At 57.9% G+C, this 22,939-nt stretch overlaps 1 protein-coding gene across 1 annotated transcript; it reads right to left on the minus strand.

Moving 5' to 3' along the window:
- Positions 1 to 480: 480 nt before the first annotated feature.
- Positions 481 to 18,007, minus strand: HID1 (HID1 domain containing). Its single transcript, XM_045569869.1, is given in 20 exon segments — positions 481 to 1,277; positions 1,525 to 1,683; positions 1,844 to 1,935; positions 2,539 to 2,619; positions 3,087 to 3,193; positions 3,512 to 3,557; positions 3,559 to 3,740; positions 4,991 to 5,155; positions 6,437 to 6,515; positions 6,631 to 6,782; positions 6,989 to 7,079; positions 7,229 to 7,369; positions 8,226 to 8,282; positions 8,378 to 8,600; positions 9,890 to 10,006; positions 10,237 to 10,343; positions 10,949 to 11,062; positions 11,694 to 11,864; positions 12,436 to 12,585; positions 17,840 to 18,007. Coding segments are annotated over 20 exon segments (2,364 nt in total). The 5' UTR covers positions 17,906 to 18,007; the 3' UTR covers positions 481 to 1,213.
- Between the last annotated feature and the right edge of the window lie 4,932 nt (positions 18,008 to 22,939).

The raw sequence follows: 22,939 nt of genomic DNA on the forward strand, positions 1-22,939 counted from the left end.
AGCCCCAGGTGACTTTCTGCAGCTGGCTCACCACAGAGCTTATGGCCTCTGCTGCCCAGGCCCGCCTGATCTTCTGAGCCCGCGGGTGGAGCACGGAGGGGAGAGGCAGCCACTGACAGCCCATCCATCTCCCTGAGCCCAGAGCAAACAGCGGGATCTGCCCTCCTCCTCACCCCCTCCACGGGGCGAGGCACAGGCATGCCCGGGGACACTGCCGGGGCCCCCAGCACGGTCTCAGTGGCTGCCTGGGGTGGCCCCTTGGCCTCTCCTGTGTGGGCTTTCTGTCTGGCCACGGCCCAGGGGCTCAAACCTGAGGCAACTGAGCCCGTCTTGCTTCTCATCCAAGGAAGTGACAAGTGCCGCTTCCCAGTCGTGCACTGGGGGCCCTCTGGGGACTGACTCTGGGGTGCAGAGTCCTCAGCTCCCCTTAAGAAAAGAGCCATGGCCTGGCCCCCTCTCCTCCAAGCACAAAGAGACAGAGCGGGGAGAGGGGGGTTTATTGTGTAAAGGGGCCGATTGTACAGAGCAAAGATTGTACTGACACAGGGGGGTGAGAGGCCCCCGCGGGGCAGAGCTGGGGAGGATGGCAGGGTGGCACCCCCTCGACTCAGGCAGCAGTGGGGTGGCACCCCCCACTCTCCCCCATTACCGGGTAGAAGGGAGATCCTCAACACCCCACTCCACACCCAAGAATACACGAGGGGCCCCAGTCTGGCTTTTGCAGTCTGCCAGCCCTCAGCCTCCCAGAGGGGCAGCCTGGCCACACTCTTCCCACGGGCCCTGGCAGGAAGCGGGCCCAAAACAGGTGACTTCAGCTTAGGAGGCTGGGAAAGACTCCCCTCGCCCTGCCAGGTGCCTCAAGGGACAGCCCATGGCTCACTGGGCAAACCCATTGGGGCACAGGGACCTGGTGGCTTTTGGGGGCAGGTGGGCACTGAGGGGTCAGCACAGAAAAGGCCCCTAAAAGGGCATCGGAGTGAGGGGGTCTGGGAGGGCCTGTAGCCCTGGAGACAGGAGGTTCCCGTGAGTCCAGCTTGGGGGGTGGGGGTCAGAGCCGGTCCTCATTGTCCCAGCCACAGGGGGCCCTCTGGGGCCTGTCACCCAGGACTCAGCCACTCTGCCTGCACCAGGCCCTGATTGTGGTAATTTAAAGCTCAGAACGGTGGGTGGGTCCGGGAAGCATCTGGACCCAGCCCCTTGCAGGCTTCCATCCTCACACCCGCTGAATCTCAAACAGCTTCACGTCTGTGTCGTACCAGACAGGTGGGTCCACATTCCTGCAGGTGGGGGAGCGGGTAGTCACCAGGTGCTGAAACACCTTTCGGGAAAGATGCCGGGGAGGAGCCAGGCAGCAGTAATTCCCAAACCAACCCCTCCAGCCAGATGTCCCACCCTGGGCAATGGGTGCCCACCCTCAAGCAGACAAGACCACCTTGGCTGACTGTCTTGATGTTAACCCCACCACAGATGATGGGACCCAGAGCTGAGGGCCCCCCAGAGCCCAGACCCGCCTCCGGGGCCCACCTCAGATAGATGACGCCCCACATGTAGGTGCGGAACCACATGGCCGTGCCCGAGTTGGCCTGGTACTTGCGGATGAGGATGGGGTGGGGCACGGGCAGCAGCCCCACCAGGGTGCCATGCTGCAGGAACCTCAGGATCTCCGACTCGTCCGTCAGGCCCCTGCGGGCAGAGGGAGGGCTCTCCAGTGTGCTCCCCTGGTCCAGGAGGGCATGGGGCTCCCCCCGCCCCCGAGACACACCCCACCCAAGCCTGGGCTGGCCCCGCCCCAGAGCCCACCCGCCCCCTGCCCCCACCGCCCAGAGCCCAGCGTCAGACTTACTTGTCGATGCAGATCTTCTCCACCTGGGGAACCAGCACCTGCAGCAGCCGCATGATGGTCTGCAGCGGCAGCTTCGACTTCCAGGAGAGGACCTGGGGAGGGAGCGGGCTTGCTGGGGCTGTGGGACAGACCTGACCCTGACCCAGAACCATGGGCGCCCCAAGGCAGAAAGCTTCCCCGCTCCCTGCAGCAGGGCTGTGAGCAGTAACTGCTGTTCATGGTGAGGGCCGTGGCCCCAGTAAGCACCTTCTACAGGCCAGACACTGTCCACGTGCCTTTCGGAAACTGTCCCCTTTAGCCCTCACAACAGCACTGGGCAGGGACACGTATCATTTCTGTCCAGGGCAATCAGTGGTGATCTCAGGACACACACAGGGAGTGGGGACATGATTGAGGGAAGGAAGTCAGAAAGGAAGATTTATTAAGGAAGTGAGCACTGTGAGTAACCGGAGCTCCATCCTGCTGGGGAACTCTGGCAGGCAGTGTAGACAGAGGATGCAACTGAGCCAGAAAGAGGCCAAACCCATGGGAAGGTCACCCAGCCAGAATGACTGACCCCCAGCCCAGCTCCTAGGGACATATTCCCATTGGAGTCTTTACCGAGCTGTTCTAGGCCGGGGGACCCCTGACCCAGCCCCACCTCGATGCCATCTTCCCGAACCCCAAGCCCCAGCTCCTCCAGGGTGGGGCCTCACCCACTCTGACGTCGGGCTCCACTGTCCACTGGCTGACGCACTGGACAGTCGCCGCTGCTCCCTCCATGCCTGACTGGACTCCTGGTCCCCAGAAAGGAACGGGGGTGAGGGATGCAGGGAGAGAGTGCAGGGTGGGGGCAGAGGGCAATGAGGTCTCCCCACTGACTGCTGGGGGGGTTGCTCCCAACAGAGGGGAGCCCAGCCCAGCACCCTTTGCCCTGGGCCCCAAGCCCAGCCCAACCCAGTGACAGGTTTAGGGCCAGGGGCCGACAGGGCAGATGGGGTAAAAGCCAGCTCAGATAAGGCTGACGGTTGAGGAATCTGAAGGCCAAGGCCTTCACCGTGACCAATAAACAAGGGAGGGGTCTGTGAAAGGCCCCCCAGCCCCTCCCTGAGAGTCAGCAGTGCCAACTCCGATGCCCAGGGCGCTGGGTGCCTGCCCCTCTGTTGCAGGTGACCCCAGAGTCCCCTGGCCCAATCCACACCACAAAGGCAGGGAGGAAGGGAACACCCAGCCTCACCCTGTTCCAGGAGTCCCTGTCACCCACCCCCTTGGCTGGGCTGCCATCTGCTGAGCTCTGCTGGGGCTCAGGCTCCAAGGATCTCAAGGTGCCATCCTCTGACACCTGGGACTTCTCTGTCAGCTTGTCAATGCCTGGGTGGACACAGGTGGGAGTCAGGACCCCTGCCACAGACATGAGACCCTCTACTCCCCCACCCGCTTTAGAGGTGCTGTGTTGTGTCCGACCCCCTGACCTCTACCTGTGCCCACCCCTCCCAGAACCCACCTCGCCCCGAGGCCCCATCCCCCCACAAGCTACCCTTCCTGGGCCCCCCCAGCACCTCCAGCCCACCCATGCTGCCCATCCCCATCCCACAGCTTCCCAATGCAGGCCACGTCCCTGGCCAGAGATGGGGGTGACCCCCCAGAGACTGTCCAGCCCCCAACCCCTCCCACCCACCAGCGCCAGACCTGGGGTGGCCACCAGGCTGGTCTTGAGAGTGCCGGGCTCCGCGGGGGGCAGCGGGGCGGGAGCCCTCCATGGAGGCGCTCTCCTGCGAGCCGGTGCGGGACAAGGGCTCGGGCGGCCGCCGGCGCCGCTGCAGGGCCTTGTGGATGGCGGGCGGGTCGGTGGGCAGGTTGGCCAGCTGGTGGAAGACGCTGCGCTTGCGGATGATGGCGTAGACCAGGTTGGAGTTGCCTGTGGGGAGCAGCATGTCTGGCCTCAGGGAGGCCCCTCGCCTCCCCACCCCCACCCCCCCACCACCAATCTGGGTGGGCTTCCTAGGGGAAGGGTTGGAGAACAGGAGGATGTCTTCCCCAGGGGTAGATGGTACAGAGAGCCCAGTGGAGGTGCCAGGACAGGCCTCGGCGGAGTGTGTGCCAGCCATGGCCACCCCAGGATGTTACATTGTGGGAAAATAGCATCCGGCCTGAGCTCCCCACAGCACCCCCCTCCTGGGACCCCAAGACCCCTCACAACCCAGCACTCAAGGGACACCTCCTGGCAAAGAGGGCCGAGCCCCAGGGTGGCCTGGCTGTGTCCACTCCAAGCCAGCTGTGAAATATTTTGACTCTCCCTGAGCCAGGTGACCAAGGAGGCATCCGGGAAGACCACATGGTGAGTGCCTGACCCCCAGCCCTCCCCAGCCCAGGCTCTCAGCAGGAGACACAAATGCCTTCCGGGCCTTCAGGGCCCCCGTCCACCCCTCTGATCCTGCCTCACCCCACACTCTTCTGCTCTCAGCTCAACACCCCCCAGGGCCTCCCCGCGTGTTGTCCACCCCGACCCCTCCGCAATGCTCTCCTACCCGCCTTACCCCTGTTCAGCCCTTAGAGATCAGCACAAATTTTGCTTATAGTGGAAACAGCAATAATAATAATTGCTAATATTGAAATTGCCAGGCACTGTGCTTTTTGTGGGTTATTTTATTTAATCCTCCCAACTGCCCCTGAGATAGGGACTCTTTGTACTATTGTTAGGCCCATTTCACAGATGAGAAAATTGAGGCTCAGAGAGGTTAGGTAACATGCCCACAGTCACAGAGCTGATGAGCGGCAAGGCCTAAATTTACACCAGGCAGCCTGGTGTCTGACATTGGGCAGGATGGCTGCTAAGACACCCAAGGGTGTCTGAACTTCCTTTTTATCAGATTTAAGATGACCTGACTGGGGGATCATTGGTTTGAAGCCTCCCTCCTGCCTCTGTCCCCAGCTGTGAACTCCATGGGGCAGGAAGCACATCTTTGTTCTCCACTGTATCCCCTGCACCCAAGTACACAGCAAATGTTCAATAAATGCACACTGCATGAATAAACTGAGAGCAGAAGGCTGGCTGGCCAGCACCTCCCTGGAGACCAGTTCCTAGGCTGTGACGGGAAGGTGCCCTCACCCATGGGCTGCCCTGATCCCTGCCCCCGAGGCTGGCCAGGGCCGTGGCTGCTGCCTCACCATCAAACTGGTACTGGATGATGTTGTTGAAGACCTCCAGGAGGAAGAAGACCAGGTGGTGGTTCTGGGCAGCGGAGAAGAGGAACCAGGTGGTGGAGAAGGCCTCCAGCAGGTGCAGCAGCTTGTTGGCAGTCACCATAGACAGGCTCTTGAGGTAGGGAGACACTGCAGGGGAGTGGTCAGCTCACTCCTGGGCCCCTGCCAGCCCTGCACATGGCGGGCCTGGGCAGAACAACGTGCTCCTGTTCCAGTCCCTCCCTGCCCCTGCAAAGCCAGGGAAACCAAGCCCCTAGAGGCAGTGAGGCTCCACCCTCCCCTCACCCCTCAACCATGAGGACAGCTGTCCTGTTTACAAAGCCATACGCCTCCCACCTCTCCCAGTCCTCCCCACACCTGACAGGGAGGAAGGACACAGGTGAGATCATCCCCATCTCACAGATGAGGAACCTGCAGCTCAGAGAGGGTTGTAAACTTGGCCCAAGTTCCCCAGTAATAAAATGATTGGGCGGAGATACAAACTCAGGACCTTGAAGTCTTTCTGGAATGCATTAGATAGGTATTTTGGGGCACAGACCTGGGGGGCAGTGGGGGATCAAAGATGAAATGCTGTGCTCAGCCTGAAGGCACATATTGATCTGTGCGTGTCCTTGTCGCACGTCTTCCCCCCTCACCAGGCTGAGGGCCCCACCGGGCAGGGGGCTGTCTGGTTCAAACGCATTTTCAGAGCCAGCTCACAGAAGATTTGCGGGGTGGAGCCAGTGAGTGAACGAGGACAGGAAGGGCCGGTCTTGGCCCCAGAGCTCATAGCCCAGCTAGAGGCCCCCACAGCCCCACACCACTCGCCCTGCAGCCACCACCCACCACGACCATCCTCTGCAAAAGACGGCCACACTGAAGTCACCCTGCCCCAGCCCACAGCCACCCGCCTCGCTGGGCCCCAAGCCCTCCTGCTTCCTCGCAGGTGGCTGTCCCCAGTCTGTGCCGGCTGGCGGGGCAAAGGCAGAAAGGAGGTGGCTGTGATTCCCCCCACTGTGTGATACCAACTGTCCAAACCTGCACCGTCCAACCTGGTGGTCACCAGCCACATGTGGCCATTTAGTGCGTGAAACGCAGCTAGATCTGAGAGGCGGTGCACGTGTGAAACACGCAAGATTGCGAAGACTGCGTGTGGAAGAGTATCATATAGCCCATTCATAATTTTTTATATTGGCTACATGTGAGATGACAGTATTTGGGATATAGTGGATTAGAGAAAATATTTTAAAAATTTTTGTCACCTGTTCTTTTATATTTTTAATGTGGCTCCTAGAAAAACGAGCGGCACACAAGGGCTCGCGTTCTACCTCTGTGGGACGGAGGGGGTTTCAACCAGGGAGCGGCGGCCGGTCGGCCAGGCGCCTGGCGCCACCTGGTGGCGAGCGCGGGGAAGGTGGGCCTGGCCCGTACCGTTGACCACGATGGTGAGCAGGCAATCGAAGAGGGGCTGCAGCCGCTGGTGCCCGCTGGTGATGATCTTGTGGAACACCTGTGCCGGGAGGGAGAGGGGCGGCCGTGGGGTCCCCGTCACGGGGACCAGGCCAGGACTCGGCCAGGAGGACGTGGCCCACACCCCCAGGGCTTGGCCGTGCGAGGCCCCTCACCACGATGAGCAGGTCGGCGTGGGTGCCCGTGAAGACCGGGATGTCCATGGGCACACGCACTGAGTAGGGCTTGTTCAGCCGCACCCCGAAGTTCCGCTCCCCGCTCAGGAGCAGCAGGATGAAGACGCCAATGTGCATCAGGCCCACGCGGGCTGCAGCATGGGGCACAGGAGGGGTCGCTCGGGGTGGGAAGGGGAGGGAGGGTGCCGGGGCAGGGACCCACCCTAGGGAGCAGGAGGAAACCCCTCCTGGGAGGTCAGAGCACCAGGCCTGAGCTCCTGGGAGGCAGGACAGATGGCCTGGCCCCCACCCCCTGCCAGGAAGCCCCCCAGCATCCCACACTGCACCCTGGTCTTACACTGATCGGCTCGGGCATCATTGAGGAAGTAGAGGATGGGGACCAGGATGTCCAGCACATCACTGCTCTTCAGCACAAAGAAGAGAAATTTCTGGGGGTGGAGGGGAGGGGTCAGGTGGGCTGGGTTGGGGGGAGGGGCAGCTCTGCCCCACCCTCTCCCCCTCAGTCTCCCCAGGCTACCCGGGCAGCCACTCTCCATCTCCACTGGCCGCTGGGCTGAGCCCCTCGAAGCCAGCCCACCTTGTTGAAGTCACAGAGCTTCCAGAAGAGAACCAGCAGCTCTTGGTGGAACTGGATTTTCTTGGTGGAGTTGGGCAGGTAGGTCTGGAGCAGGGGGTTGGACAGCAGCCGGGCTATGCCCTTGAGGATGAACTGGAAGTCCTGGTAGGAGGGCAGAGCAGGGGCCTGTCCAGCCCGGCTCCCCACGGCCCCAGCTTCCCAGCCTGCACTCCCCACAAATGCTCCCTCACTCTCCCAGAGCCTGATCCTACCTCCAGAGCCGGAGGGGCCCAGATTCTGATGTCAATAGCTGTCCTGGGGCCACCCTCTTGGTAGGCTGAGTCCAGGGCAGGTGTGTAGAGCCCGCCGCCCCCTGCCAAACCACAGCCTCCCTGTCCCTGGGCTGCCCACATCCCAAGCAAGGCTGCTGCTCCTGGTGACCCACATATACACATGTCCTCCACTGGGACCCTGCCCACCTGGATTCATGGTTGACAGGTGCCACCCCCTGCCCCTCCCCAAAATACTCCTCCCCATTGCCCCATCACACGTGGGGAGCATCCCACTGTTCGCACAGAGCTGTCATTTACTGAGCACCTGCTATGAGCTGGGCTGTGCTCTGCTTCCATCCTCACAAGGTGAGGAAGCAGCTGTGGTCCCCATCTTGCAGCTGCAGAAGTTAGATCTCTGGGAGCTCAAGCACCTCCCCAAGGCCACAGACACATGAACTCAGGCCTGCCTGGCCTAAAGTCCACTTTCCACTGTCATTTCCCTCCTCCTCTGAAACTCAACATCAGAAACACCTCCTCCTAGAAGCCTGCCCGGTTACCCCCACCCAGTTGAGGCCATCAGCCCTTTCTGCATCTCAAAAGCCCCGCAGTCCTGCCATCACTAATTCACAAGGGGTGGCCAAGTCCATGGAGACCGTGGTCCCTTCACATAGGGTCAGGATTTCCCCGCCGCTGCAAAGGCATCATGGGGGTGGGCAGTGAGAATCCAAGAGCTGCACTCAACTTACCTCCTCACGATGGATGCGGGACAGGTAGTTCACAAACAGGTTCTCAGGCCCTGGGGGCTGCCAAGAGTAGAAGCCCCTGGTGAGCAGGCGCCCTCACCCTGCACCCGCAGCCCTAGCAGGGCCAGCTGCACCCTCCCTCCTCCCGTCCTTACATCGGCATCATCCATGGCGGTGCCTGTGGTGGTGCCATCCACAGTGGGGCTGGCGCTGGTGGCACTGTCGTGGTCCAAGGTGACGATGAGCACCTGGGCAGCCTCCTCCACCAGGGGCTCCCGGTAGTCGGAGAAGAGCAGGTGGTTGTAGGGGATCCCGTAGCCCACAGGGTCATAGGCACACACGGTGTTGAGGAGGGAGGTGAAGAGGGGCAGGGCGTGTCTGTGGGGGAGGGGGAAGGGCGGGGCTGCAGAGGCGCCATCTGGGGCCCAGCTCTCCGATCACCCCTCAGGCCACCCTGGAGGGTCATCCGAGCCAGCTCCTCATTCAACAAGCATTCCAGTGCTAGGCCCTGGGCTGGGAGCTGAGAAGCAGAACCATGAGCTGGTCCCTTCCCGAGCGGGACACCATCATACCCCTTAGGGTCTTGAGGGGAAGATATTCTCCTTCAGGGCTTCAGCGGAGCACGGGCTCACCCAGCCAGCTCCCAGGCCACAGAGCTACTCGATTCAGATTTGTAAGATGTCAGGGTTCAAGCTCCTCATCTTACGGACGAGGAAGCTGAGACCCAGCGAGGTTAAGTGAGTGACAAAGGGTGGCAGTCTGCCTGATAAGGCTGGTGAGAAAGAAAACTCTCACCAGCCTTTGGCCATGGCTGGCAGAGGGGGTCACCTGGGCTCCCTTTTCTTCCAGAAAAAAACTTTTTAAAAGGTTGGGCAGAAGGCCAGCAACACCTGAAGGATGAGGCGTGCCACGTGGGCATCGCTGTCTGTGCGTCGCAGGGCCACCCCCGCCCACAGAGGCACTAGCCCCTGTGCTACCAGTGCAGCCCTGGGCACAGCTGGAGCGTGTGTCCCTGCTCGAACACTCAGCCCCGCCCTGTGGCTTGTGTGACACCCCCATGTACTCACATGTGCCCCCACAGTCCGTGAGTGCCCCATGTGGGCCGGGCCGCCCCATCCTTCAGGGTCCTTGTCACACCTTCTCTCCACCCACTGTCTAAACCACACAGTCCCACAGGGCAGCTACGAGCCACGTGTAGCCATTGAGCACCCAGAATGTGGCCGGTCCAATTTGAGATGTGCTGTGTCAAATGCACACTGGATTTTGAAAACTTGGTATGGAAAAGGGAATGTAAATCATTTTGTGTACTGATTACATGTTAAATGCTAATATTGGGGATGTTTCAGGTTAAATGAAATATGTCATTGAAATTAATGTTACTTGTTTTTACATTTTTAATTTTAAAATTGCACATGTGGTTTGTACTATATTTCTACTGGACAGGTGGCTCTAGATGGAGGACCCAGGGGCCCCGTTCCTGCGAAGGGGACTCTAAGGAGACGTTCGTTGGACAAGACTGGTGTGAAATGTGGCTGGTACGTTACAGCCCATCACCAGCAGGGGGCAGCACCTCCCCGAGTAGGACAGGGAGCTGGAGGATGGTCTCAGCTCAGGGTCGTCCAGAACAAGAAGGGAGAGAATGGAGAGAAAAGAAAGGGACCCCTCACCTGTTCTCGGTGGAACAAAAGAACTGAACCCATGGGTTGGTGCTGCCACTTTCTGGAGCTGGGGGCAGGTACATGGCCTCGGAGAAGCACGTCAGCAGCAGTTTCAGCAGCTCCATCCTTGGGGTACAGGGATGGCGGAGGGTAGTTTAGGATCCAATCCCCCACCCTGCCCAACACCCCAGCCATGTGCAAGGAAAGAAGTGACGCCTGTTTATCCCTGTAAGACTGAAGCTGGGTCACAAATGGCGAGAGTTTCCTTGGAAGAACCTTGGGCCTCTCTGAGCTGTTGGGGGGGCCTGGCCGGGGCTGCAGCTCTGCCGAGGGCTCCGGGCCTGAGACAAGCTCACCGGTTCATGTCGTGGATGTAGTTAGGCTGGGGGGAGTGAGCGAAGCCCACACCAGCCTCCCAGATGTACTCGCAGCTGTCCAGGGAGTGGACGTCCTCTGCCGAGTCCTGGAGACAGAGCCAGGGAGAGCTCAGGTAGGGGGTGACAAGGTGAATAGTGGCAACCCAGCCAACAAAAGCCTCCCACCATCCCTGGGGGCAGGGACCCTTGTATTCTAAAGACAGACCCTCACGGTGCCCCAGGCCCTAATGCACAAAGAAGAAGTGAATGTCCTTAGACCTCTTGAAAGCTCGTCTTTCTTCAGTCTCACACTGGTTCTTACTCGCTCAGTCCAGTTTGAGATGAGAGGGAGGGAGGGGCAGGGAGTGGGGTGCCGTGGTGGTGTGTGGGGTGGGGACAAAGAGCACTCAGGGTCGAGTCCCTGGGACCACGGGAAGTGAGAGGGCCAGGCCTCCAGCGTACAAGCCCCGCTCCCCACAAGCCTGAGCAGGCAGGGACAATGGGTGCCTGTGCCCAGCCACCCGGATGCGGTGGCAGGGGCAGCCCAACTGGCCCTGCTCCAGCTGTACCAGCCACCGCCCCCAATCCAGGCCCATGCGTGCCAGGCAGCCCAGCTTTCCTGGAGCAGCCCCGCCCCCGAAGCATCCTGCCCAAGGGAACTTCAGCTGGCCCAGCCCCAACCAGGACCAGAGCCCGCCCCAGCCGCCCTCACCACGGTGCTCCTCCGGTGGCTCTGGACCGTGAAGTCCGGGCAGAAGAGCAGGTCAGCAATGGCCAGGAGCAGGGACTCAGCCAGGGGCCGGGCGTTCTCGTCATCCTCCTCCCCCTGATGGGAACAAGGCACCCACAGGCTGCCTCAGTGGTAGCTGGCCAAGGAGACGGGCCCCAGAGCTTGGGGGAGGGGGTGGAGGACAGGAACTGGGCCCAGGCAGGTAGTGTGGGCAGGGGGATGAAGGAGGAGGACGTGGGCTCCAGGTGGCCCCAAACCTCTCAAGGCAGAGTTGGACACAGCAGGGCACCAGGCCCGGGAACAGTGACAGGCTAGGCGGCATCCTGACCCCAACAGCCTCAGCCCTGCTGGGAATCCCTGAGCCCCACCCCTCAGCACCTCGCCTGGAGATAAGCCCAGCGCAGGTGAGGTGGGGTGAGAGAGGGCAGTAGGGTCCCTCTCGGGCCATCAGCAGGCCCAGCGGCCCAGCCCCCATCTCTGCCCAGCCACCCCCGCTCTCGGCTTCTCTCCTCAACTACCTCCTCTGGGCTGGGTGGCAGAGACCCCACGGGAGAAGACCTGCGGGCCTGAGGCCGTGGCACTGACCACCCTCCCTCCGCGGCAGCCCCACTGCCCGCCCCGCCCCGGCTTCCCAGATCCCATTGGGAGGAATGTGGCCGGCCCTGAAAGGTGCTCTCCCTGTCACACCGACTCTACCTCCCACCCAGCCCTGGCCAGGCCCACAGACCCCTCTTCGCCCGGCCCCGGGCACTGTGGACCAGAAGAAGCCCCTCCAGTCGGGGTCCTCGAAGATGTAGGGCAGCACGCGGGTGAGGAGCCGGCTGCAGTTCAGGACGATCTGCTTCTCCTTCTCCGAGTGGCAGCCGCCCTCAGCTCCCTGCACCAGCTTCTCGACAGCCTGCGGGGACCAGCAGGAGCAGAGGGGCATGCTGGAAGGGGAAGTAGGGCCCTGGCACTTGGGGTCAGGGTGGGCACTGAGGCCACAGAGGGGGAGGGGCAGGGAGCCACAGGCAAAGGAGCCACCTGGCAGGGTCATCTGTGCAGACGGGGCCAGCCAGCCCAGGGGACTGGGATGCAGGCCAGAGCAGCTCAGAGCATCAGGGGAGCCCAGCTCACGACTGGATGGCCCTTGCTAAGTGATGACACCAGTCTCCGCCTCAGTTTCCTCATCTGTAAAATGGCAACACTAACAGTACCCACCTCCCAGGGTGAGCTGAAGGAGCTGATTTGTGGAAAGTGCTCAGCATGGTCTGGCCTGGAAGAACCTTCATAAATGGTCACTTCCGCAGGAGGAGAACCGCCTAGGCTAGGGGGAGAACTGGGGGAAGCCTCAGGACTGCCTGGACCTGGGGGTGGCATGTTTTGGGTGCCTGGCCTCTCCCACTGAAGGCTGGGCCATTGTCAGCTGCCCGGGGGAGGTGGAAGATGGCTCGGCAGGCAGTGGCTGCAAGGGGCGGGGCATCCCTCACCTTGTAGCACAGGGTGGCCAGGTTGGAGGGTGACTCTTCCCGCACAGCCCGGATCTCTGCTGCTGGCACCAACGCAAACACATCCTGCACCGAGGTGGCTGTGTCTGCCCAGAACTGGTCCCAAAAGGCATCATCGGTGGCTTCCACGGGCTGTGGGGATACCCAGGGTCCAGAGTTACATGACCCCTTGCCAATGGACCCAAGTTTGCTCAACCTGTGGCCAGGACAGACCCCAAGAGGGAAGCCATACCCCATCCAGCTGGTGCCAGGAGCCTCCCCACATGCGTGGGGGACATCCTTCAGCCACCGCCAGGCCTGGCCAGCAGTCAGGCTGGTACACTCAGCGTGCATGGTCAGGGCTCAGCTGGGCACGGAATCCAATAGCCAAAGCCCAGCCCAGTCCCCGAGAGCCTGTGTGACCCTGGCTAAGTCACCACCCTCCTCTGGCAGGGCAGCCCTCCCCACCTGGGCACAGCCCCAGGCCACACCATTAGGTCAAATGCCCAGGGAAGAAAAAAAAAGGGGACGAGCACTCTGTCTCCAGTCACCCAAGCTGCTGCCACCCCTCGTCCTCCAGGCTCTGCCCTCTCAAAGCACACCCAACAGGTGCCAGACCTGGTGCCTCTGACCTCCACGGCTCTGAGCGGAGCACACCCCTCCCAGCGCTGCAGCTCAGGCTGCTCTCACCCGGGCTCCCACCTCCAAATCCACCTCCTTCAATCCTGCCTCTACGCTGCCCCATCCCCTGTGCCAGAGCACAGAGCCAAAGGCGATGCTCCCTCACACAAAGACCTTCGGGGGCTCCCACCACCTGCTGGATCAAGTCCAAACCGTGGCCCTACCCTCAGCTAAGATCTGACTTAAACACACCCTTACACGTACATACACATGCACACACCTGCACTTACTACCCCTAGGACATGACCCCACTATCTCTTCTCTCCGCCTTTACCCAGGTTGTTCCCTCTCCCCAGCAGTCCCCCTCCTCCAACAATGCCTTCCAAATCCAGCTGGTCCTATGGCACAACATGCCTTAAAAACACGCATGCTCTCTGCGTCAGCTATGCAGTCACACGGGCAACCAAGGCAACTAGTCTGCGTTGTAAATTTCACTTCCAGATATCTCTTCTAGGGAAATGATCAGAGATGTGCATGTATGAGAATGTTTATTTTTGATAACAGTAAAACGTTGGAATGAACTGAAATGACCAATAATCAGGGAATGCTTAAAAAACTAAGGCACATCCCTACAATGGAATATTATGCAGCCAACAAAATCACACTTTCAAACAATATTAACCAATGAAAAATGCACACAGCATTATGTGAAAAGAAGACAAGATATAAAACTACCTATAGGATGATCACAATTTTGTGTTAAATGATATATTAATAAAAGACTAGAAGAAAATGAACTAGAACGTTAACGGCAACTATCTCTTTGGGTGATTTTATATTTTTCTGTAAGAGCACATGTTACTATTTCTTGTTTTTGTTTTGGTTCATTTGTTTTTTGTTTTCTGGTAGAGACAGGGACTCACTATGTTGCCCAGGCTGGTCTCAAACTCCTGGCCTCAAGCAATCCTCCCACCTCAGCCTCTCAAAGTGTTGGGATTACAGGCATGAGCCACTATGCCTGGCCTATTTGTTCTTTTTTGGACACTCATCTGTTGAGGAGCCAGAGTCCAAGGCATGCTGACCTGCCCTCAGGCCCATCCTTTAAGGTTCCTTCTGAATATCACTTCCTGCAAGACACCTTCCCTGGCTGCTCCAACACAGCCTTTTCCCTTCTCTGAAATCCCAGGGCCCATAAAGCCGAGGGCCCTGCTACCAGCACCAGTCTGCACTTTGTATGTATTACTCTTGTAATCAGAACAAAATATATGTCTTGTTAAAAAGCACTTTTGTTTCTGAAACCATTTCTTCCGCAAGCGCCTGACTGCTGGCTTGTTCTCACCCCGCACGGTCCCTGACTCCACGGCCCAGGGCACTTGCCTCGAAACAGTCCGCCAGCCCTTCTTCCCTGGCCTTGCAGTTGAGGCATATGGCAGATGCTCAGACAGTATTTGCTCAGCTGAAGCTATACTCGGTCCTGGGGACCTCTTCAGCCTGGTCACTGGGCGGGGCTGAACGCCACTGGGGCGGTCCAAACTCAGAGTTGGGGTCGCAGGCTTCCCCAAGGCCCAGGCATACCCCAACACCCCACTCCAGGGAGCTGCATGGCCATGGCCCTCAGGACAGGCCTGGCTCGACCAGAACTGGCAGAACGAGTTATTTGGGGTTGAGGAACAAAGGCCAAAGGAGGGGCCCTGGAGCTGGGGTTTGCTGGCCCTCAGGCCCTCAGCCAGGACAGCCCTCTGGCACTTACTGGGTGGCCTAGGGCCAGGGTGAGGTGAGAAAGGACATCCCAGGAAACCCACAGAACTTCTGCCATCTTGCTGCCATTTCTGACACTTCCCCTCTCCCAGGTAGCTACTACTCCCTTAAAGGAGCAGGAACTCATCTGAACACCAAGCGGACATGACCTCTGGCCTAGTTCATCAGACAAGCATCACTGGAACTCAATCCAAATTGAGAAATACTTAAGAGGCCACAAGGTAGCCCAATTCTGGAAGCAGAGGAAAGATCCCAGCTATGGGAGTTAGCCTGGAACTTCAGGCACAGGATTTTTGCTTCTCTCTTTCCTCAGCTTGGGCCTCTTTTCCTGATCCCACTGTGGCTTGGACATTTGGATTTGGTGACCGCTGCCTGACCATACCAGGCTAGGTTGATGCTACAGTCATTAGTCAGTGAGGCCCCTTAGGCTTCTGATGGGAGGGACTTGGCTCAACTCCTGCCTCAGTGACCCTAGCTGGCCTCCACCCAACCCAAGGAAGCTTCTAAAATCCGAACTAGTACTTTGAAAGGCATATTTTTGCTGGAGGTAGGCAGGACCCTGCTGATAAGGGCACAGGGACTGAGCTACCCTGGTAGGAAGCCCGGTGTTCTTAACCTGGCTTTGCCAGGCCTCTGCTCAGGCCAGACCCCTGCTTGGATCTGGGGCACCAGCTGCATCTTTGGACTCTCTGCAGGGGAGTAGAGGGAGGGAGAAGGACCACGGTGCTCTTGCCTGCTTGGCCTGTTCTGGAGGACTGTGCCACATACATGCCCGTGCACATACAGATGCACACATGTGACCACACACCCACCAGGTCTCACCCGGCCTGCACTAGAGAACTGCAGAAAGGTAGGATCTGGGAGAGGGTTCCAGGACTAGGGATGTCCCCAATTCCCAGGTCCCACCCACCCTGGGAAAGGGTCAGGAAACACAGCCGAAGCTGCTGGCCCTCAGGACCGGGGTCAGGGCTGGATGACGGGGCAGGAAGAAAACAGGATGTGGGGCAGGAAGGCGAGGAAGCCTGGGCGGCAGCACAGGCTCCAGCCACGGGAAAAGATTCTGGGTCCACTTGTCTGCTGCCCAAAGCACAGCCTCTAAGGGCCTAGAACCAGTTGTCATCCTGTGGATGATGGGTCTGATCTCCTTGGGGACACCAAGTGGTAAGGTCTGTGATGACCATCTGGGATCTAGTCCTCACACCCAAGCAGCCTGAGCAGGTCACTACACAGGGTCTGAGGCTTCAGCCATTGAGGGCCTCTCCCTCCAGGAAGCCCACATCCCCTCCCACCTGCGGGACCCCCGTGCTCTCTGGAAGGAGGCACAGGCTGGTCTCCAGGCTATCCAGGTCCTATTCCAAGCCTAGCCACTGTCCTCAGCTGGGAAACGGAATAGCACCACCTTAGGCAGCCGGTCACAGGGCTGCTGCCAGGGAAAGACAGAGGGACACAGTATTTGGGGAAAGAGCCCAAGCAGGTAGGAACTAGGACACTCCAAATCCTTCGAGACCTGGCTGGGCTAGTCCTGCTGGCCTGGCAAATGACCCCCGCTGCTGAGCCTACAACGCATTCCTCCTCGGACACAGTGGTTACTCCCCAGGCAGGTAAACATGGGAGCCTCCCTCCCTGCCTGCCTCCTTCCCTGCCTGCCTCCCTCCCTCCTGTCCCTGTGGCCCCACATTGAGAAGCTGGCCCACTTGCCACCTTCCCTGCCACCCACAGACCTAAAGCCCCTAAGAAAGACAAGTTCCAGAACCACCCAGGAGCCAGGGAGGTTGGAGAGAAGCAAGGTCTGGTTTCTATCAAGCACCTTTCAGCTAGGGCTGGACCCTGCAGGGGCCCTGGGCATTCACTGGGCACCTGACTTTTCCAGGGTGGGATCAAGAGTGAGGAAGCAGAGGTGTGACGGCTGGGGCTGTGACCAGCTGGCTGTGGAGATGAGATGGCTCCCTTGAGCCCACTCCAACTCCTGGAGCAAGAGAGAGTCCAGGAGAGCAGTAGGGTGGTGGGGGTGGGGAGAAGAGGAAGGTCCCAGATAGTACCAGGCCCTGAGTCCCTTGAAAGTGAGGGATGTGGGGAGCCAGGGTTGAGCATCTCTGTGGCCACAGTGGCTTGGTTCAAGGGGTGAAGAAAGAAGGGGTGGGCAGGGAAGCAGCCTTGCTAGAGCCAAGTGGTGTATGTTGGGGACAAGGAGGTGGCAGCTGTGCCACTTGTGGACTCCGGAGAGTCACAAGCGTGGACTAAGCTGAAAGGTCCCCCCAGGTCCCTCACCAACAGACCAAGGGCAGTCCTGAGGGCCCCCATCCCTGAACCAGAGAACAGAGACTACCGGCAAACACAACCTTTCTCTCAGCAGGGCCTCAGAGGTGAAGACCCCTGGAGTGGTCCCCAGCTGGGAAGCTGGGCTCCATAGGCCTGGGGACAGGTCCTCCTACCAGGCTGCCCTGCTGCCCGCCACTCTGCGTGTCTCCAGGAAGACCCGGGACTTCCCTGGCCTCCCGCAGAGACCTGGGCCCAGCGAGGCCACTGCCGCCGCCGCTCACCAGCTGTTTCGCGGACCAGGGCGGGCGCCGGCCAGGCTTTGTTTGCATTGAGTCAGCCGAGCCCTGCGTCCGGGACCCGCGGGCACCAAGGGACAGGGAGGGGAGTGGGCGGTGGGTGGATGGATGGGTGGGTGGGGGAGGGGGAGGCTGGAGAGGAGAGGCTGGGGGCTCTGGGGGGCGGGGCAGGGCCGGACAGCTGCGTCGCCGGCCCAGGGAGTAGGCACACGTCAGCTTAAGGTGGCAGCAGCGGCTTCGGGGAGAGGGGTGTTCCTGGGAGAGGAGGCTGGGGGTAGGAGGCTAGGGCCAGGAGATGGAGCCCCGGGATACAGGCCCAGGAGTCTCTCTCTGGCGCTGGCCTTGGCGTCACCCTTCGGGCCAGCCAGTCCCACGGTCTCTGGGAGAGCCAAGTTCATGCAGGCCCCCTCCCCTGGCCCTGCCCAGCCCCCAGCCTGGCAGGTAGATGGGGAGGCTGGGGCCCCGGAGCGCACCTGCGTCTTGGTGGTGAGCTGTATCACCGCCTTCCGGAAGTTCAGCTTGGAGTCGGCCGACCCCATATCGCCGGAGCCCGCTCCGACCCGGCCCCAGCCCCGGCTCCGGCTCCTGCTCCAGCTCCGCGGCCCCCGCTGCTCCCGCAGGAGACGAGCTGCGCACCCCGCCCGCCGGCCCGGCGTCGGCCCCGCCCCCTCGTGGCTCCGCCCCCCGCACCTGCCGCTCGGGCCGCCCACCGCTCCGGGGCCGCCGCAGGACCCAGCGCCGCCGCACGCCCCGTGCCCTTCCCGGCTCAGTCCTGGTGCCTCTGCGCTCCTCCTTCTGCGTCGGAGCCTTGTGCCCGCTCAGTCTCCCCCACTGCCACCCAGTCCCCAGGGCCTGAAACCCTCCCAGCGCTATGCTCCCCGCCTCCATCCTCACACTGCATCCTCGCTGCATCTCCGGCCCACATCTCAGCCAGCCCGCTCCGCCCGAGTTTCCTCCTTTTCGATCCGTCTTCTCCATTCCTTTTTTTCTGAGCATCCGCTCTCTCGGTCCCCGTTTTTCTGACCCGTCAAACCCATGTATCCAGACAGGCCCGCAGTTATTCCAACCACAAGCCCCATAGCCCTTGGTTCTGTGGGAGGGAGGTGCTGGCTGCAGTGTCCCTGGTCCAGGAACGCAGCTCCCGGCTCCCGGCTCCCGGATGGGAGCGGGAGGTCCCTCTCTGGTCACCTGCCTTCCCTGAGAATCCTTTGAGATCTATCCATTTCGACAAATGTGTTGAGGGACCGGTATTTGCCAACATGTGCCAGGGATGGCCCAGGGACCGTAAATCACAGAGCCTGTCCTTTATGAGCCAGTAGCTAGGAGAGAAACAAGGAGAGAATCCGCCGTGGTGCAGCTGAGTAAGCCTTTGACAGAGGCAAATTAATAATAAAAATAAGATGACGATATCTCTAACAATAAATATCTACCTCTGAGGTTGCTATTATACTCCCCATTTTGCACTTGGGGAAACTGAGGCTTAAAACAGTTAAGTTACTCTCCCAAAGCCACTCAACTAGTAAGGAACAAACCCCAAAAAGTAAATCCAAGCCTGGCTCCAAGTGAGGTTGTACTTTTTCCACTTCATCTTCCATATGTCTGGAAGCCTCTGGAGACCCTGGATGCTTCAAAAGGAGGAGACATTTAGCTTACATAGGAATTCCACAGGTGGAAAATGAGGGGTGCGACATCTAGGCATGGAACTATGGTGCAAAGGCAGGGTGGAGCAAGTGTGGCAGTCAGGAGGAGGTGGCAGGGGTGTCGCCATTTCACAGACTCCACAGGGCACAATCACAGGGCTCTATCCTTTCTCCAGAGGTGGCTTTTCCCCGCCCTGGGCAAAATCCTTGGCAGGGCCCAAGGCTTTTCTAATCACGCCAAGATAATGAATGAATAGTTCCTTTATTTGGCATTTTAAAAAATCCATTGTATTCTACAAATCACTCACCAACCCCAGTCCAGGCCACAGTGACATTAAAAACTCTCAATCTTAATCATTTGGGAAATGCAAATTGAATCCACAATAAAATAAAACTACATACCTATTAGAATGACTTTTATAAAGGACAAAAAGTGACAATACCAAATGCTGACAATCTGGTAGTTTCTTGAAAAGTTAAATTTACGTTGACTATATGTCTCAATAATCCCACTTATGTATTTACACAAGAGAAATGAAGACATAGATCCACTTAAAAACGTTGTCCTGAGGAATTGGACCGCTAACATAACCAAGTGGAAAACCCACTTATCTCCACCATATGTTTATGTTCTCTAAGTTAAACTTAAAATCTTCCTGAATTCCACCACTGATCATGTTTTTAAAATGCTATTAGTTATTTTCCAGTCATGTATACTGAAGGGTGCAGCAGTGAAATGGTCTAATGACTGGGATTTGTTTTTAAAATAAAACAGTTCATTGCACTATTCTTTCTACTTGTGTGTATGTGTGAAAACTTTTTTTTTTTTTTTTTTTTTTTTGAGACAGAGTGTCGCTCTGTTGCCCGGGTTGGAGTGAGTGCCATGGCGTCAGCCTAGCTCACAGCAACCTCAAACTCCTGGGCTTAAGCGATCCTACTGCCTCAGCCTCCCGAGTAGCTGGGAATACAGGCATGTGCCACCATGCCCGGCTAATTTTTTCTATATATATTTTAGTTGGCCAGATAATTTCTTTCTATTTTTAGTAGAGACTTGGTCTCGCTCTTGCTCAGGCTGGTCTCGAACTCCTGACCTCGAGTGATCCACCCGCCTCGGCCTACCAGAGTGCTAGGATTACAGGCATGAGCCACCGTGCCCGGCCTATGTGTGAAAACTTTTAAAGTAAACAGTTTAAGGCAGGGCCGAGTGCAGTGGTATTCAAAATTAATTGATCACAGCCAGTTATGGATTCCTTCTTTCCTTCTCCACTCCCACTGCCTCACTTGACCAACCTAAAAAAAAAAAAAGAAATTACAAAAAAAAAATTTTTTTTAAAGAAAAAAGTCTGGATGTTACAGAAAAAAATATTATTATTAAATAAAACAGAGCTTTTAAACTTTTTAAAAATTATTTATCCCTTATCAATTTGATGATTCCCTGGTAGGTTCTTAGCTATGATTTCCCCATACTGGAACCATGTCATGTCCTAAAAGGAAGACTTGCTGGTCTATGGCCCCCTGGCCCTCCCTGGCACCCTTTTTCTGAGTTCAACCGTTAATCATCCAACAAAGATTTACTGTGTTAAGTGCCAGGTACCATTCAAGGTGCTAGTGCCTCTGCCTTGGCTACAAAGGCAAACTCCTACTGCAGGGACGCCCAGGACAACAATACAGGCAAGTGGAGAGTTATTGCGTTAAGAGTGGAAGTCTGTCCAGGCCCCTGGTGGAAACAGGTAAAGAAAGACTCAAGTAGGGGAGGCTGGACTGAACCTTGGAGGATGACTGAGTGTATCAGTCAGGATCTCAACAGGAAACAGATGGAACATTCAGACAGAGTAATAAAAGAGAGAGAATCACTGGGTGATTTGCAAAGAGAAGCTAGAAGCAGTGCGGAGCTTTGGCTATCCATAGGCTTACAGAGGCAAGGGAAACCGTTACCTAACTGGAGGCCCCCCTGCCCCCCACTGGGCCTGGGAGGGAGGGAGCTGTGGGATCTCCTGCTGCTTCCCATCAGGTGGGACAGCAAGAGACCAAGGGCACCCATACAAGCTCAGCCTGCTGCAGCACAGAGCAGAGTAGAAGACAGAAAGAGATTTGAAAGGGCAAGTGGAAAATCTCTAGCATCCAGTTATTAGGGGGGGCAGGTGGAAGGAAGGCCCAGGAGTGTAGAGAGCCTGGCTCATCCAGGGAACAGTAACAGTGAAATGTTGAGGGTGCCAAGAGATAAGCTTGAGAAGGGGACCAGGAGCAGACCATAAAGGACTGAGTACATCTTGATAAGGAGATTTAATCTCATTCTATGAGCAGTAAAGAACCTTGGAAGCAGGGGATGATGTCATCAGATGTCATTAGGTCTTAGTGAAGTCATCCTGGCTGCAGCAGGAGAAAGTGACCCAGGGAACACAGGGAATCCAGCTGAGAGGTGAGCGTTAATGGGGACTGAACCCAAGCCATCACAGTGGGACAGAGAGGAGCAATGTAGGTGATATTGGTGAGGTGGAATCTTGGAACTTGGCTGTCAATCCCAGATGTGTTCTAGGTACGATTGCTGCTTAACAACCTCCCCAGCACACTTCGTAGAAAACAACAACGGTTTTATTATGTTCATAAAATTTTGTGGATCAGTAATTCAGACCAGACCCAGCTGAGGTGGCTGGTCTCTGCTCCACGATGTCTGGGGTCCAGTGGGGAAGTCTAGAATGGCTGGGACAGGGGTTAACTCAGAACAGCTGGGGGCTGGAATCATCTGGGGGCTTCTTCATTCACATATCTGATGCTTGGGCTAGGAGGACCCAAAGGCTGGGCTTAGCTGGAACTGAAGACAGAAACACCAACACATGACCTCTCCATGTGGCTTGGGCCTCTCTCAGCAAGGACACTGGGCTGAGAGGGAGCACCCCAAATGATGCATGAGAAAAGAGGGTGTTCTGAGAGAGCAAGGGGGGAGCTGCATGGCCGTTCAGTCCCTAACCAGGGAGGAAGTAACATATAAAGTCACTTCATGGCCGGGCGCGGTGGCTCATGCCTGTAATCCTAGCCCTCTGGGAGGCCAAGGCGGGTGGATCGCTCGAGGTCAGGAGTTTGAAACCAGCCTGAGCGAGACCCTGTCTCTACTAAAAATAGAAATAAAAATTATCTGGACAACTAAAAATATATATAGAAAAAATTGGCCGGGCATGGTGGTGCATGCCTGTAGTCCCAGCTACTCGGAGGCTGAGGCAGGAGGATCGCTTAAGCCCAGGAGTTTGAGGTTGCTCTGAGCTAGGCTGATGCCACGGCACTCACTCTAGCCCGGGCAACAAAGCGAGACTCTGTCTCAAAAAAAAAAAAAAAAAAAAAAAGTCACTTCTACCATACTTTACTGGTCAAAATAGCCCAAGCACACTGCATCCCTGGGGAGAGGACCCGGAGCCCACCTCTCCATGGAAAGAGTGTCAACAAATATGGCACCACATTTAAAACTGCCCCATTGTGGGTGATTCTGTTCTGCAAAACCTGATCATTCTCTCTCCTGAACCTTGTCTCCAAGTCTCATGTCAGTAAATGGCACTTCCCAGGTGCTCAAGTCAGAAATCCAGTGTCACCCTTGACCTTTCCTCATCACCCCCACATCCAGTCCATCACCGGGTCCTGACAGGGTTATCACCCAAACATAAATACTGTCTGTCTACTGCCCCCACCTTTGCCAGGGTCCCACCACCTCCCACCTATGGCAGCCTCCACTCTGCACCCCCCCCAATTGTCTGCAGAACAGCCCAATTTGAAAATGCAGCTCCCAACACTCCCCCACTGAAAAACCCTCTGAGCCCTTTGTTGGGAACAATCTCAGCAGGGCCCCTGGTGAACAACCTCCAAGGCCCTGCACAGCCTGTGCCTGCTCCTCCCCTCTTGACCCGGGTTCCACCCACACGGGTCTTTCTTCACTTCCTCAACCTG

The sequence above is a fragment of the Lemur catta genome, chromosome 15, assembly GCF_020740605.2.
Source record: "Lemur catta isolate mLemCat1 chromosome 15, mLemCat1.pri, whole genome shotgun sequence".
NCBI classification, from domain to species: domain Eukaryota; kingdom Metazoa; phylum Chordata; class Mammalia; order Primates; family Lemuridae; genus Lemur; species Lemur catta.